At 40.1% G+C, this 18,481-nt stretch overlaps 1 protein-coding gene across 1 annotated transcript in view; it reads left to right on the forward strand.

Annotated features, from left to right (window-relative positions):
* Nucleotides 1–18,481, forward strand: part of LOC141803782 (vertebrate ancient opsin-like) — a 99,780-nt gene that overhangs the window by 53,663 nt on the left and 27,636 nt on the right. The window contains exon 3 of the mRNA XM_074687781.1: nt 16,162–16,395. Coding sequence (XP_074543882.1) covers nt 16,162–16,395 — 234 coding nt within the window. The remainder of the gene's footprint in view (nt 1–16,161; nt 16,396–18,481) is intronic.

Raw genomic sequence — 18,481 nt, forward strand, 5'->3', positions numbered from 1 at the left:
TGGTTTAATTAAGAACACTCGAGGTGCAATTATTTTGTTGAGTGTCAGAGGCTGGAGGAGTTGGGTTTTGATTATGGGATAATTCTGTAAGTGTGTACGTCATTATGAACATGGCCTTTTTTCTGTTGTCTGCGATCAACTCAAAACAAACAGATTCCTTTTGTTTGAATCTCAGTGTTGTCCGACTCTAATCTGCTCATCATCATCATTCTCTGCTGATATCAGAGAATGAATATGGCTGCTTTTGAAAGAGGGCTACTGGAGGAAGAAAAAGATAGAGACATAGCCAGAGAGCTGCAGTAGTGTTTTGGTTGGGAATAGAAAAGACGGGGAACATCTGGACCAGACACTATGTGGAATAAGCCAAAAGAATTTCAGAGCTGATAACAAAGGAGTCAGGATGAAACATCCTACATCCCTTGTAGCTTTTTAAAATGTGAAAATTTGTTCCTGTTGTTGAACAAAAATTAATACTATGACTCAAACAGTTCAAAGTGGGGCCACTTTCATTAATTTCAAAGCCAAGCCAAAGAGGAATGCCTTAACATTGTTACCAATAACAAACACCAAGCTGTAATATATGATGTTAAATAGAAAAGCTAATGTAGAAGCATGTATTTGTCTGTGTTGCTCTCTTTTTTAAAAAAAATTCCTGAACAATATTACAAGGGAGCCCTGTGATTGACTGGCGACCAGTCCAGGGTGTATCCTGTCTCTCGCCCAATGACAGCTGGGATAAGCTTTAGCCACCCACGACCCTGAACAGGTTAAGAAGAAAATGAGAAAGAAAATGATTGAATAATGAATATTACAAGAATTAAAGGACAAAAGCAAAGAGTAAAAAAATCCATAAAAAGGAGTATTCTGCTTTAAAAAACAATGTTTAATATCCACCAAAAACATATGCAGATTTTCAAACTTCCACATATCCATATGTTGTACAACCCCCCCCCCCCCCCCCCCCCCCCCAAATATCTGTGTTAACATCTTAAAATGTTCTATTTAAAAAAAAAAAAAAAAGGCACATCTTCACAAAAAATGAAATAGTGTTCTCTCATTGGCATGTCCTGGCTGGTTCATGACACATTGGGCGGGGCAGTGCTCAAACAAATGGCGTGTTCCATTTGTACTTGGAAGTCGGGATTTATGAGTTCTGAGTGGAAAAATTGAAGTGGAACATCCCCCAAGGTCAGAATTTCTTACTGGGGAGTCATCGTATCGACACTATTCCCCAAGTTTAAAATCAAGTATGGCTGATGTAAACAGTAATATTCTATTCATTGTAAAGGTCCCATATTATGCAAAATTCACTTTATTAAGTCCTTTAGTGAAATTTATGGGTCTTTGGCTTTCCTCCCAGCCCACAAAATGTGATATTTAATGACAAAACCTGTTCTTAGTAGTGCTTGTGAATGTAAAATCTTGACCGAAAAAAGAGCTGTTTGGATTTTGGGGATTTGCCGATGTCAGCGGTTCCCGTTTTTGAATGCCGAAGTTGAAGAGCCATCACTGCTCTGTTTTTGGCTGTAAACAGCCACATAGCTCCATGCACAAGCTTCCCATCTCAGAAAAAGAAAAGACTATGTGGCTAGAATTCATTTATCGAGAAAATGTGCCAGCTGCACTCAGTAAAACTGTGCATGTGTGTGCTAGTCACTTTACGACCAACTGCTTTTCCAACTTTGGACAGTACAACAGAGGGCTAGTGAATAGACTGGTCCTGAATCCAGGTGCGTTACCAACCATCCACCAACAAACCTCGGACCCTGGAAATGTGAGTATTTTAAATGCTGTGTGCTGTGGAGCAGATGTAAGAGCTTTTCCTCAGCGCCCCCCCTGTCTCTGTGTTAGCTTCAGGATGCTAACTGTAGCTGCGGTTAGCCTGTTGTTTTAGCCTGTAATGTTACGGTAAACAAGCTTCATAGTTTTCAAAACATTGTGCACTCGGAGCTTGTGGCACCGCTCTCAGTGACGATGAAGAGCGGGGCGGTATCAGCGGTGGCTCATTTACATATGAAGGCCACGCCCACTAAATCAGAGCATTCTGAACAGAGGGGCTATGAGAGCCTGGAAACAATGCTGCTGTGCTTGATTTATTGGCTTTTTGGACCAAAACATGTTACTACCATTTCATGAAGACATCAATGATCCAGATCAAACTGCAGAAAAGGAGCATAACATGGGACCTTTAACATTTCTGACACAAACACATTTCTAGTGTTTGTCGCACATAACCAGCCATATAAATAGTATTTTTTGATGTTGATATAAAGTAATATTGGTGTAGAGTTATTTATACATTCCTTGTGCGGTATGCACAGATGACAATGCAGAGCATGCAAACAATGGCTAACAACAGCTAATAGCCTGGTAGATCAGGCTAAGCACCAGATGTGTTGTTGTATTTTTTTTTACCGACTTGGGAACTGGAACGCTTTTAACTTAGAGATGACGTCATTCCCATTCTCTTCTTTCCAGTTACGATATAACTGGAACGCACCAATTATTCTGCCCTCTGACAGGCCTTCTGAGGCTTGGCCAATCAGATGGAAGGTAGTCTGTGGAGCAGGGGGACTTTAAAGAGACAGCAGCTATCACAAAGTTTTCAGACAGAAGGTGAAAAAAGGTTTTATGAAAACATCAGTGTAAGAAAAGTCAGGATCTCATTTAGTTATAAATCATCTTTAGCTTTAAATGTTACCGTACTTTTTGCACCCTTGTACGAAAAAATCATTTTTGTGAGTTCCAAGCTGGTTCACGACTGCATTTCCATCACAGTCATGGAAAATATTGATGTTTCTCTTTGAAAAAAAGCATCAACTTTGAAGCACTAGGGGACCACAACCTGCCCTTTACCTCGTGATCTTCAATAAATCGAGGGAAAGTAAATTGTTTGTACTTTTCAGTCTGAACAGCACAAAGAGAATGATTTGTTGATGTGCTTTGCTGAATGGGCTTTGTTTCCAGCATTTCCTGTTTGTTTCCTCAAAACTGATGTCAGGATAACCACACGTAGCATGAGTAATTGACAACGGACATTTCACATTTTGAATACTAACAATTGCGCAGACTATTGTGCACAAACTGGTTTGTTCTGATGTCGTGCTCTCTCTTTTCTGCTCTCCTTCTCACTATTCACTCTTTTTTCCCCTCCACTCTCAGTGTTACCAGATGTACTCCATCAGGAGAGTCAATCAGTCCATCAATATGTACTAAATGGCACCACAGCACTACAAAAGCTTGCTCTCATGAAACCAAACAAAGCAGGTCTGAAAGATAGAAACATCTAAATCAATGATGATCAATCAGAGGGAAAAAGCAGCTGAGAAAAGCTTTTTATTTCAGGCAAAAACATGAAGCTCAGTCAATACAGAGACAGAGGAATTGATATAATGAAATTATCTCCCCCAAGGGGAACAAGATCTTGCCAGTATTCTAAATTTCCACACCACCTGTTCACAAAACATTATTCTCTCAATTACCAAAAATACAAACGAGCTGACACAGAGCACTGACATAAGGATGATATGCAGGTGATAAAATAGTTCCTCTGATCTAGAGTCAAGTATCTGCTGTTACTAATTTCAATAACTTTGAATCAGAGTGCAGAGATGCTCTCACCAGTTCTGCCATTGTTGCCTGGATTGCAGGACACAATCTCCGTCCACTTTTCCCCACTGCAGAGAGCTTGGGTCCAGAAGTTTCCTCTAACATCTTCAACTGTCATTATTACCCAACTCTCCAATCTGACACGGACACTCAAATTTGATTCAGGGTTTTTCTATTGAGCATGCTAATAGGAAATAATGTTTCTCTTTCCTGTTGATTCGACATGGCTTGTGTGCTCAGATTGTCCTTGGCATCACTTCTGCTGTTGAGAACTCATTACCCATGGATTAGGGTGCCTGCAGTCACATGTGCAACACTTAACCTCTGCCCACATGAGATGTTGTTTGTTTGTTTTTTTTCTAAAGTAGAAACAGTCAGAGTTATGTGTGTGTTTATTTCTGTCTCACCTGATGACTGTGTCCATATGGCGGTCAGTCAGCCTCATCTATCCACCAGCAGACTTGTGTGTGCGTGTGTTTGAAACATGCTGGAGGTGACTTGTCCTTGACACTGGGGGAATCTCACACATGCTTGCTGGCCTCACATCAAACACAGAATTATGTTCTGCCCTGATCCTTCTCCAAAAGGCACCACAACAAATCAGCTTTGGCCAAGACGAGGAAAAAGATTTGCTCTGCACCAAGGTTACATGTTTGTTTCTTTTGAAGGACTGGAAGGTTGAAAACAGCTCATGTCACTAACACTTTATTTAAAACATGAAAACAATACATAAGTCGATAGGCTGATCTAGGACGACTGTGAGCTGGTTCTAATTTGATCCAGTCTTACATCGTTTTGACCAGCTCCTCTCACAATTCTGAATCTGATTAAACTTTTTGATTACATCTATGTTAAGAGCAGCTAATTTAAGCAGTGCTGTATTAGGTTGCAGGGTGGACAACCACAGGCAAACATTTACATACCAAGACTGAAGTCTCACACCAACAAATATTTTGCATTAAAAGTTGAGCTTTTTGTGCATCCTAAAATGTGATATTTGAATCAAACTTAAAAGATTGAGTCAACATTTTTAAAGTAACTCAATAGAACAAAGCCCAAAGTTAGATGTGTTATATTTGAAGGGAAAGGGAACAGTGTATAGTCATTTCAACTCCAACCACAGCACTATATGTGTGAATGATGGGGAGCTTGAGGAGTCAGTTGGGGTGACTGGGAAGATAGAAATAAGTGTTAGATGAAGTGTTGAGAGCAAACTGGAAGGTTTAATTATTGGCGTGAGCTGCAGGGTAGAGGTGGATGTGGAGGTGTGAGGTTGATATGAAGGTGATTGGAATTAAAGCCACTGGAACCCGAGTTTCATGACAGCATGAAAAGTCCTAATTGAAGGTCTAATAAATAGAATTCATAGAAGTTTCTGTAAAGTTGAAAAAAAGATCTTACATTTAGCTTGATTATGCTGAGAAAATATTCCACTAATGATAAGTCACTTCTGCATCTCATAAAGATGCAGAACACACATTAATACAAGAGCAGACAGATCGACAGCAGAGGAGGAAGACAGAAGTGTCAGTTGGGTGTTATGTCTTCTTCTACCTGTAGACTGACAGCTGGGGGAACTACATGACGGCTTTTTGACTGACACAAAAATTTTCCAAACACTGCAAAATAACAAAAAATAACATCTAAGTATAGACAGGGTGCATTTTATCCACAGATAGAGACATCACCACACATGCCCATAATGTCAAATTAGAGAAGTTAGAGAGGAAAAATGTAGAAAATCATACTCTTTTTATATTATATGATGGGCAGTTGGCCAAACATGTCAATCTGGTTAGTTACTTTCCTTTACTAGCAAACAGTTAATTCTGGATTCATGTCAGCCTTAAGCCAAGTATCAATCTTGAAAACCTCATAATTAATTCAACATATCAGCCCTTTGACTAAGACCACTCAGACATTTACAATTCTCATCTTAAAGGTCCCATATCATGCTCCTTTTCTGCAGTTTAATATGGATCATTGATGTCTTCATGAAATGGTTGTTACATGCTTTGGTCCAAAAAGCCAATAAATCAAGCACAGCAGCATTGTTTCCAGGCTCTTGTAGCCCCTCTGTTCAGAAGAGTCTGATTTAGTGGGCGTGGCCTTCATATGTAAATGAGCCACCGCCGATACCGCCCTGCTCTTCCACGTCACTGAGAGCAGCGCCACGAGATCTGAGTGCACAATGTTTAGAAAACAGCGAAGCTCGTTTACCGTAACATTGCAGGCTAAAACAACAGGCTAACCGCAGATAAAGTTAGCATCCTGAAGCTAACACAGAGACAGGGGGGACACTGAGGAAAAGCTCTTACATCTGCTCCACAGCACACAGCATTTAAAATACTCACATTTCCAGGGCCCAAGGTTTGTTGGCGGGTGGTTGGTAGCTGGCACATCTCCTTGATAAATGAACTCTAGCCACTTAGTCTCGTCTTCTTCCGAGATGTGAAGCTTGTGCATGCAACTATGTAGCTGTTTACAGCCAAAAGCAGAGCAGTGATGGCTCTTTAACTTTGGCATTCTCCTCCCCACTGCTAGAGAGATTTCTCTCCAGCAGCAGGGAGGGGAGTGGGTGGGGAGGGGGTTCAGGGGTATCTGCTCCGGTGGACCAATCAGGCCAGACTTGCTCCTGATTGGTCAAAAAAGGGAATCGCTGAGGTCGGCAAATTCCCCCGAATCCTAAGAGCTCTTTTTAGATTAGGATTTTACATTCACAAGTACTAAGTACAGGTTTTGTCATTAAGTATCACATTTTGTCTATCCCTATCTTAGACTGTCTTTGGTTTTATCTGGAGAGCAGAGTGTTCCTCTGAAATTAATGGCTGTTTGAAACCTGCATGAGAATCTCAGTAAAACAAAGACTGCAGTTGGACACTTGTGTTTTTTTAAGCCACGTTTCTAGAGTGTTGAAAGAAAGTTGAAGGGTACAAACTGAAACAGGTGCCATCAGAATTCTCAGCCAAGCACTGAAAGCACTGGTTGCATTCTCGGAAACTTAGTGTCCGTAGATATTAACTACAGAAGATCTGACACAAGAAACAGTCGCAGGGGTCAACTGAAGTGGAAGCATAAGAAGTTGTTAGGATGCAAGTTGAAGGGAAATAAATTAAAAGAATTGAAGCTTGACATAAACAATGTACAAAGGAGAATATAATGCCCTCTTTGATAACATCCAGCAAAAGTCAATTACAACAAACTTCAGAGGAAAGATGTTTCTATGTGACCCAGCCTGTCCCCAAGCACAGTTTTATGGCTGACTCTTCAGAACAGTGCCAGCCAGAGTAAGTAAGCAATCCAAATTGAGTTAAAATTTTCAGTTATAGATTTTTTTTCTGGCAAATAAGATCAAATATAAATGCACACCCTTTTATTTTCTTACTTGTGGTCTTCCATTTGAAATTGCAGGATGAAAATACTCTGAAATCCAAGACGTGGGGTTACGGCCAAATCTTGAATACCTGACACTGAAAAACATATTCAAAGTCTCATTTTTTCCCTTTGTCACCCATAAAGTGTCACTCTTTGAAAAAAAAAAATAGAAAACAATCCTACAAACTTCTTTAGGACGGATGATTGGACTCTGCTGCACTTTTATTCCACCATTACACTTTTCCATCACTGCTGACAACACTATAACGACTCCTGCCCTGGAGCCTGCAGGAGCCCCAACTTTATCCCAGACAAGGACCTGTCATATAGAGTCCACAATAAAGAGAGGATCCGACTTTGTGAGTTTGCTTTCTAGAAAATCCATAAAATGTGATCTTTTCTCAGCCAGGACTCAACCTGAGTCTTTGCTCAAACTTTAATCATCTCGTGCTCTGGCCACTGCAGCACCGACTGCAGTCAAACTGCTGAAGCATTTCCCTTAAACTGAAACTCATCCCTGAGTCCACAAACTGACGCAACCCTTTCAGCTATCCCCTCTTTAAGCAAAGCTGGTCATAATGCAGTGAGAATAATGGCCTCAATATTGCAGCTCATCCTGTATACTCTGCTCTTCAGAGAGGGTCTGGTCATCACTTCTTTCGGCTTGGTTTTCTCTGCCACTTTAGTGTGAAATAGCTTCCTATCTGCATTCAGCGAAGCTAAACAGCTCTTATTTTTTAACGTCTCTTCAAAAAGTACAGCATGTGCCTCACTGAGTGCTCAGTTTATAACAGCGCTTGATTTTAAAAGGCCTGTACAGAAAATGATTTTACTGTTCTCTCTTCAGTGTAGGATCCTCCTCAGAATGTGAAGCATGAACAGCTGAAATGCCCACAGGAGAGAGTAACTGTCAAATTTCTCAAGAGACAGGCCACACAGCCTAGTTTATCTGTCTGTCTCTTCATACACTGCTATTCATCCTCTTACACATTGTGATTAGAATAGATGGCTTTGCCTGCAGACAAGAAAATTCTGAAGAAGATGTCGGAGTGACAGCGCAGGACCACAGAGTGACTGTCTTCCCTCTCGGAGGGATGACGTGCTCGACATATGTTGAAAGCAGGTTCTTAATGTCAACTTCAGTGTCAGCTTGAGGAGCAAAGTGTTGGTGGAGTAGAAAACAGACAGAGACATCCTCCAAACACACCATCATTGTTATACACATCTGTCTGTTTCATGTAAGAAAACAGCCTCACATGGAGGTCACAAGAATAATAGACGCACATTTGATCTCTTGACCTGATATTTCAGCTATTTTCTGTCCTTGAGCAGAAATGCTGATGCTGACGTCTCTTCAGTAGCTAAAGGTTTAATTGCAGTTTCCATAGGGTACAGGGTGATTGAAGCATTCTGCAGCATACATTCAAAACCACTCATTAAATTATCACAATGTCCACTTGTAAGATTAATGCTATTATTTTCATTCAATCGCGTTGATCAGCAGTTTGAAAGTTTTCTTAAGTGTTGGATTGTTTCTCTAAAAGTGTTCTGTGATGAAGCATCAGGATAAGAGAGTGTGTGAAAACATGGACAGCAAAAAAGCTCCCTGAAGTGACAACACTTTTATGACCTCCTGTTGACTGGCTGCCATTCAGGTCATAAGCCCCGCCCCTTCAATTCCAACAGATGGAACGTGGATCAAAGTAAAAAAATGAAAATAAAATTAAAATAAACATCCAATAAATTATTCTCAAACATAGATTCTGTCAATATAGTTAGTTTTCATCACACTGCATTGTCTCAGAGACAGAAGGAATTAAATATTACATTATTTAAAAACAAAAACAAAAACAAAAAAAAAAAAAAAAAAAAACATCAGATGTTTCCATTGCATTTGAGAGATATTTCATGACATTAGAGTCACTCACAACTGACAAACTGAAGACAAACACGTTGCTCTGGGACATAATGTACACTTCGCATGACTGTTTATAGGCTTTTTCATCAATGATGTTGAAACTTTCCAACTTCCAACCTGAAAACACCAGTTTTAACTCGATGGACTACACCAGACTCACCTTTACTGCTGCTGGTCCTCTTGTGTGGTTGTTTGCGGTGCGTCGAGGTTTGGAACACCTACCAACCTGAACTCTGGCACTGATCAGCTCACCATGAAATTGTGCTCTACCTTTACCTCATAATTACTAATGTGTCCGTCACCCTTCCCCCCTAACCAAAAAACAGTCTAAGGACGCAGTCACACTTGCAAACCGTGCCATGCCTAAGTACGCTTTACCCCTAAGGCACGTTTCAAATGGCCAGTGTGACCGAAACATTCAGTAGTAGTGCTGAAAATTATAAGAGCTGAGTCTTAGACCTACTGACTCATTATACCCCTGAGGGCAAAGAGGAGAAGGGTCGGCTTAAGTGCACAAGTGTTCCCTGAACAGATGGGTTTTCAGACATCTCTTGAAAGTAGAAAAGGACTCTGTGGACAACAACAGAGGAGAAGAGTCTGGCTAGTGATTAGGAGCCGCGCTGGGCTGGAAGCACCAGGCATCCTTCATGAGCAGAGCTTAGTGGGCGAGAAGGAGTGTAGACCTGGATGAGGGACCCCAGGTAGGCAGGAGCCGTTCTTTCAATGTTTTGTAAGCCAGAAGAAGAGCTTTGAATTTGATTCGAGCTGCTACTGGAAGCCAGTGAAGAGAGAATAACAGCGGGGTGACATGGACTGTTTTGGGCTGGTTAAAGACCAGAAGTACTGCTGCATTCTGGATCATCTGCAGAGGTTTAAATGTACACACAGGGAGGTCTGCTAGGAGGGAGTTGAAGTAGTCGATGCGTGATATCACAAGGGCCTGTACCAGGAGCTGTGTGGCCTGTTGTGTCAGGTAGGGTCTGATCCAGATCCTGATGTTACAGAGGGCATGTTGAGACAGTGAAATTGAGGCCACATGAATCTTAAAGGTCAGCTAGTCATCAATCATGACACCCAGATTTCTGGCAGAGTTTGTGGCACAAGTTGATTGGAATCAAGCGGGACACTGATCTGTGGTTGAACCGAGAGACAAGCAGGAAGGACAATGAGCTCAGTTTTGGACAGATTGAGCTGAAGGTGGCGTTCCTTCATCCATGTGGAGATACCTGCCAGACATGCTGATATCTGAGCCAAGACAGTTATGTCATCAGGAGGAAAAGACAGGAAGAGCTGAGTGTCGTCAGCATAGCAGTGGTGGAAGAAGCCATGAGAGCGGATCACTGCACCAGGTGAGGTTGTGTAAAAGGGCTCATATGGGATCCAGTGGTTATGACAGATGAAGCTCATCTGATTTCTTGTATCTTGGCTGATGTTTTCACTTCTGATGTTCCAATCAGAAAGTTTGATAAAGATAGGATAGCTTAATTTGATTTCACAGATTTAATTTTCGTATTGGCTGACTGTTTGACTGTCATTGCTTACAGAAGCACTTAAGCTTCTAATCTGATTAAAGTTATGAAAGACAACGAGACATGAATACCTTACTCATTTAGGATGTGAATATGTACTAGTTTATGTGATTGAACAAGACAAGCAGCTGATAGAGACAAATGTGATAATGCTTGTTGTGTGTTAACACTTTAAACTTGATTTATATCCATTCTGTTCATTGCACTTTGGATTAAAAGTAACTTCTTTCAGCAGCCCGCTGGCCAGATGATCTGTCTGAATAACTGACAGCGCGCCTGGGACTCAAGAGGAGACAATGCTCCTTCTGTCATCGCAAGAGAAAATTAGCCATCCGATATTTAATTTAGTCAGCAGAGGCTGTGAAGATATTCTCTCTTGACAAAGATTTCCCATCATGATTGTACTTTACAAATTCTGCCCCACTTGTTCGTACTCTCTCTGTGAGTGTTAGTGCCACATTGGACTGCTGCCCATAACCTATAACTCTATTTCAAACTGTCATGATGCTCAGCTGAAAAAAGATATTAAAGCTGCTGTCCTCAGTTCAGTGCATCCTCAGTGTAACATCATGGCGTCCGTCATAAAAAGCGTACTGTTGTTTGGATGCTCATTACCAAGCTTGTATCTTCAATGATGTGACAAAACTCTGCGACAGATTTCTGCCGTCACATGGCCCACACATAAATATTAATCATAGGGCTTCGGGGATTGCTGTTTAGCATATGAAACAGTTTCTCTGTCAGGGCAGTCAATTAGTAAGCAAGCTCCTTTCACCAGCCACCCAGCCTTTGATTGCAATCATTTTGCACTTACTCCTCATTTCCTCAATTTGTCTGTGGTCTCCGCCACTTAATTTATTTAATCAAAGCTAAGATTGAAGCTATTAGACGGCTGTTCACCAGAGCTGACAATGTGAGAATGTCAGCAGTGTGGGGCAAGAGCCAAACAGGAAGATGGTGTCAAACTTTTACAAGCTAAAACTTTCGAGAAAAGTCTAACTTGGTTTGGGAAGATAATAAAAAGACAAAACTTGTCTTGTCTTGTAGATTCAATAAGCCAGTGGAGCTACAGTTTGCATTTTAATGTCACTTTTGGCAGAGAAACTAGCAGCTTGCAGACATATTTTGTGACATTTAAAGTTATCTCGTATTTGTTTGTTTGACTTAACACTGGAATTTTTCGAGCAAACCAGACAAAATATCAAATCCTCTCCTCAGGAGATTGTTTATTGGACTGCTTCCAGTTTTGCCCTGCCAAGTTAGATTTGATAGCAGAGGGAGTCAAAACAAATTCACTTATAGTCCCAGTGGCTTCACTGTGATGGACCTGCCTGTGCTCTTTGCTGCAATTGACCGCTCACTGAACCCCTCCCCAACACGGTGTTTGTCCAATCATCGCTGTGGCACAGCAGACCTGTCGAGCTTTGGATTTCACTCGACCTGAAATATTGTGTATGAGAGCGTAAAGAGAGAAACTGTGTGGATATACAGGCTCTGTATTCTTTTCAAAACAAAACAGAAGTGTATGGAACAGACACAGGAGTTTATTTTTGGCATCAAACATCCAGTACCAATAATAGTCCATCTTAAATTTTACCACCCATTGTAGTATTTCAGTCTTTCTAGTTAAATTGCCTGAACTACAGAAAAATAAAAACAAAAAGGAAGTCATGTCCATTAAAAATGAACCCACTTTGCAGTATGTACCCATTATTCAGAACCCAGTCGTGAGGGTAATCCAACCAAAGTTCAGGCTGGCAAACTTTGTGAACTTAAAGAAATTCAATCTCCAGCATCCAGGTCCAGGTTCAAGATCTAAAGAAAGTAAACCAAGGCCAACTCACTCAGTGTAAAACAAATCTCCCCATGGATACAAATAAAGTAAGCAAACCTGAACTAACCTAACCAAACACATTTTCTCCTGAGGGTATAACATGGAGCACACTTTGAATCAGAATTAATGCCAAGTATGGCTCACTGGCCCAAAGCTACAAAAAGCTCACATGGACTCAAAATATTACATTATCAGCCAAGTGTGGACTCATCTTTGCCCCCTTACCTGCAGCGCCTTAAGCTATGGTCATTACAGTTTCACAGAACTTACTTTACCTCCAATCTTATTGTATGGTCCATACATTTGAATCTGCACGCTTTATCACAATCACCCATGATGGAAACCTAGCGATCAGGTTTGATATATATGAGTGGCTGAGGCTGCAGGTCTGGCACGACAACGTCCAGGTGTGTTTGGCAAGTGCAGCAGACAAACTTATAAGGCAAACAGATACCCCATAAATAAAAAAAAAGACACTTAGTTTTTATTATAATGATTTTGTTATTATTATTATTATTATTATTATTATTATTATTATTATTATTATTATTATTATTATTATTATTACTATTGTTGTTGTTGTTGTTGTTGTTGTTGTTGTTGTGTTTTTTGTTTTTGTTTAATTTGTTTGTTTTGTTTTGTTTGTTTGTTTGTTTTTTTTGGTAATCAATACTATCAATCAATACCAAGTCCAAACCCTGCATGGGTAGGGTAACTAATTTTCAACAGCAATGCCAGGGACAAACTGACCACACTTCATATCTAAGAAAACAACAGAGATTAGTTAAGCAAATTGTATCTCTACCTGTTGACACTGTGGCAAAAAAAAAAAAAAAAAAGTTGTCATTTGCATCAAAAATTCAGAAACTCCAGGGAGAATGTCTCACACATAGCTGTGAGAGCAGAACATGAAACATTTACTTGTGTCTGAATGTAGTCAGGATGGCTACATTTATTGTCTTCACTATGTTGTGATCAGCTTTACACATCAAAGCTTCGTAGCTAACCACAATATATATAATCTGCAAAAAGCCTGAATGGTATTAAATTTCAGTACCTGTTGTTTGAAAGAAGACCATCTGTTGTCACCTGACAGTTCACCGAGGAAAAAAAAGAAGCTAAACTGAGATTGGAACCTCCCCAGAGTTCAGATAAAACGATCCAAACATGTTTTTGTCTGGGCACACCCTAAATTTCCATTAGCAGAGTTGTGGAAGCCTCTTGGGGGTAAATGAGCTGAATGTAAAGAGTCTGTCAATCACCTGCATGACTTGATTAGTCTGCCACAATAGAAAATCAGTTATACGCTCAGTGTCATATTGTGGCTGTAATTTGAGCACTCTGCTAGTCTGGAAGCTGAGTTCTATATTAATGTGTTTATATTAATGCAAATGCTGCTGTGTGAGTGGCAGCATAGGAGTCTGCAGGAATACAGCAGAGACGGCATAATGTGAGCTGAAAATGCAGGAGAAGAGCACTTAAGCACATTGTGCCATACAGTATTCTATAGGCCCGCACAGCATACATAAACATGCCTGAATCCATACATGTATTTTGTGAAAAATGAAAATCTGTCTTTATAGAGCAGAGAGTTGGGCAAATAGGGAGGTTTCATTAAGGAGCAGGCAGAGCCTGGGATGGAGTGATGAATATATTTTCTGCATGATGAGCTGTGAGGATGACTGATCACCGGACACTCGTGTCTTTTTCTCTTTCTGTCACGGTATTTTTCTGCTCTGAATGATTGACTTGTATTTGTGCAACAGTGTGCACAGCATATACTTTCTCAGAGTGCCTCCACCTCACTTCACCTTCCTTATCACGACATATAAAAAGAAGAAGGAAACCTGCCTCTGCCGATGGGAAAGCATTGCCTCCATGTCAGTGAGTGTCCCCATGGCGTTGAAGTTGAGTGACAGCTGCTGACATGTGGCCGTCAGGTAGAGGCAAAAATGGAGGCTGCTTGAGTTGGTAGAGAGTCTCAAGTTTTTCCAATGTGAAGCTGTTTGTGTATGTGTTAGCCTTTCAGTGTCAATATCTATGTGTATAAATGTCAAAACACTGCTGTGGAAGTGTTGAAGCACAGCTTGCATCCAAAATTGTGCATGTCACCATTTTTTAACAGTCATTTTGCCATATTTATATAATTTTATCACAACTTGGGTTATTTTTCACAGTTTCTCATTATTTCTATCAGTTATAATAACAGTCATGAGGCATGAGCTGTCAGACAGCCGCACAGCTTTTAAATGAGCTGACACCTATGCCAGGGAATCTGACTGTTTTCACAGGAAATTTTATTTCACTGCACAAAACTTGTGCAACTTAAATTAAACCAGGTGGCTATAAAGTGGGTTAGATGACAGTTTAGGTGAATTTACTTAATTAATATAAGTACACATCCGACCAACCAAAGCCCTCGTTGTTGACACGTCACATTCCAAAACATTCAACATTGATTGTGTTTGTGTCCCAGCACCTTGTTCTTTACAACAAAAAACATAAAAAGTACAAAGACAACAATTATAAAGACATCGTTTGGGGGAGATTGAGTGGGAGCTGTGGAGATTGATGCCTCCAAATTTTTCACAATTTTGTGCCATTTATTTGCGTCGCTGTTGGTGTGCAAAGGCTTTTATTTGGACAAATAATGCAGAGAAGCAAATAGGGCCTTAATGTGGTCCAAAGCTGTTTTGTGGCCAGTCTCAGCTTGCTTGGGAAGTATAGCATAACAAGGATTCTTTGGCTTTTTGATTCTGTTTTGCCGTCATATTTAATACAAGGGTATCAGAAATCGTTTCTGTCTGTCTTAGTAAAAAACAGCTTAAAATTCTGGAAGCTGGCTTTGATAAATGAAAAAAATAGAAATAAATAGATTAACAAATAAGTAAATAAATAAATCTCTCTTTGTGCCTAACCAGCAATTTACTTTGTACACAAATAACAAAATAACAGGGAACACTTATGCACTTAAACTGACCGTTCTTGTTCTCAGGAGTAGAATGAATTAGAAGGTCTCACACCCAGCTCGTAGGCAACACTTAGCACTGATTGTTGAATATGTTGAAGGTTGAATTATATTGTTACAGCGATTAATTGTGGTTAGTTAAAGACACATGATTCTCATAGGGTTAGGGTTAGGTTAGAAAAATCAAAACAAACAAACAAAAAAAAGCAAAACAAACAAAATAACTTTCTTCTTGCACTTAATGGCAGCACCTGGAGTGAAATAACTTGCAGCACTTTGTTGCATTTACTAAGGCTTCCCCACCTGTTAAAATTCTTGCTTGTGTTGTACGTCACTTTGGACAAAAGCATCTGCGAATTGAAACTGTGGAACTGTAAAACAATACAGTAAATGGGTCCAGCTCTAACGCTGTAAGTGTTGGGCTATTATTATGCTAAAGATAGGTGAAATAATAATGGTAAAAACATTGGCTGTGACAGTGACAGACTGTGTGTGTCTGGGTCTGTGTGTTTTTTAATTGCACTGAAAAGTTCATATTTGAGGTCAATATTTTCAGAGAGCGCAGTAATCAGGAGGAAGATGTACTTTCTGTCATTTCCTCCTCTCTCTGTCTCGCCACTGATTACAGTCTTTCTGTAGATGTTGAGATGAGTTACTCTGCCCTGCTCTAAAACCCTCAATCTCTCACTTCACCCTGCTAGACCTCCACTCTTTCAATCTGTCTCTTCACCCTGTCTGACCTGCACTCCATTTTGTCCCTCTCGCATCTTCCTTCCAGACCCCTCTTCTCTCCCTTTGGGGAAAACTCAGATGCCCTGTGGCAGCAGAAGTCAAGCACCTTTATGTGTGAACACAGAGACAGAAGATTGCTCTTTCACTGCAGTCTCATTTCTCATCCTGCTCTTCTTTTTTCTCTGCTGTCCTTCAGGTGAGCGGGATTAACGCATCGATGAGCAGGAAACGCGAGCAGCGCGTTTTGTTCATGGTGGTGATCATGGTGATCTGCTACTTGCTGTGCTGGTTGCCATACGGCATTATGGCCCTGCTCGCCACCTTCGGGCCGCCAGGTCTTGTCACACCTGAGGCCAGCATCATCCCCTCGGTTCTGGCTAAAACAAGCACGGTCATCAACCCAGTCATCTATGTCTTCATGAATAAACAGGTGAGGAAGTGTGGGAGGGAGGGAGGTCGTGCCTGAGGTCGCTACCTTGCTATCTTTCACCGTCACAGAGTGGAAAGCCGAGGTCGTATCGCCTTCTGAGGCAGTCATCTCGGTTGTTTTCACTCTGGTTTGATATTATGGAAATGAGCCATTGTTTTGTATTCCCATCGGATGTTAATATGGTGCCCTCTTGACACTGAACAATCTAAATTATAATCTTGTTTGCTGTAATGAATAAGAAGAGGCTTTTTCACATTTGAATGTAGATATTTGTGATCTATCTAGGAAAAGAAACAAGCTCTCTCTTTGGTTTTACACTGAGACGATGATACGTCGCTCTCAGAAGAGATGCTGAATCCCTAAACAAGATGGCCAGTGACACTAATTCAATGTGGGGAGGTAACCCGGGTCCACCCTTACTTCATTTTATTGATGTAAGTGCATGTTAGGCCACGTAGGACTAATCAAATATTGTCTCCAACCGTCTGACTCAAGGTTTTCATGTGATTCTGACTAACTCCTGCTCCATGTACTTCAAACCACTATTCAATGTCCTGAAGGCACCTATCTGAAGTGTTTATAATTAAACTCACAGAACGTCTCAATTGACCTCAACCTGTGTCCACTTTTGACAATATGATGAATCACTTCGGGGAGTGATTATCTTTAATTGGGAGCTCCTATTCAGAGACTGTTATTGTGCTCAGGGACTATTATCAGGCTTATTTATTCCACTCGTTTGTTGTTCTTAATTAAAATATCCTGTGAGGACGTGAATAAAACCTGACACAATGAGCCCATGATGCATCCTTGTTGAGTTCAACATTTTAACATAGCACATACTTTTATATCTTTTACTCAAAAAATGATTAAAATATATTTCAGTTTCCAGCCAAGGCTCTAAGTAGACGTCCATCAATAAAATTAACTTCTCTAGAAGTGTAAGCTAAGGAGAAAGTAAAATGGACATTAAATTTGGAGAAAATGGGATTCTTATGCAAACAGGAAAGTTTCTCGTGCTTCAGTTATATGTCCTTATCACGTTTTTTTTTTTTTCCTCTGTGCGAAGGTTAGGATCTAATGCACACAAGAAATTTTCCAGTGCGTACAAAAGATGGTGAGCATGGGAAACTTTTTTGTGCACATTGTGGTCCTTGTAGCGGACACCTATTTAAAAATCATTTTCCCCTGAAAGCAGTGGTCTCTGTGGAGGGACTGCGGAACAGCCTCTAGAGTGCTCTCTGCTGCTCCACTCCTTTGAGGTTCATTCAGTGGTCAGTTATTGTAACTGCAAGTAAATTTTCTCTAACTTAAAGATGACCCCCAGACAGCTACACCCGTGGACCCTTTCTGTAAATTATTCTATTCATAAGAACAAAAGTGAAATTATGATAATATATAGTAACATCTAAGTGAAAGTATTATTTAATTATATATATATATATATATATATATATATATATATATATATATATATATATATATACATATATATATATATATATATATATATGTGTGTGTGTGTGTGTGTGTGTGTGTGTGTGTGTGTGTGTGTTAATGGCTGTGAAAATATTTATTCATGGAATTACTGAGAATTATTGAAAAACACAACCCTTTATGGTATTTCATTGCCTCTAGACAACATACCCATTTCTGGCCTTTTACACAATACATCTCAGTTGTCATGAAATACTTAAAAAGAGAAAAGACTTATTCCCTCTTCAAAGCTGTCGATTCACTTTTATAAGGCCTCTTTTAATAAAAAAAAAATCATATTAATAGACAAGTAAAGCTTAATCTGGAATAGTTAAATGTAATTTTTCTGCTAATTTATTAATGGAAACTTATGAAAATGCAAATGGTGCTCTGAGGCAACACTGTACCATTACAGACTCACCATGAAAACATTTTGGTAAATTGTCTTTGGGTTTGCATACTGTTCAAAAACAGACTGGTCATTAAATTTTGTTTTGAACCTTTCCAGTTTTCACCTACATAAATTTGATGTTAGTTTTAGTAAAGTCCAGACTTACACTGTAGGCTCTGGTTTACTACTGTGAACTTTGTGAGCCTTCTTTTCAGAGCA

Source organism: Halichoeres trimaculatus, unplaced genomic scaffold (assembly GCF_033239565.1).
Source record: "Halichoeres trimaculatus isolate MK-OKI-2021-1 unplaced genomic scaffold, fHalTri1.1 fHalTri1_scaffold_15, whole genome shotgun sequence".
Classification (NCBI taxonomy): domain Eukaryota; kingdom Metazoa; phylum Chordata; class Actinopteri; order Labriformes; family Labridae; genus Halichoeres; species Halichoeres trimaculatus.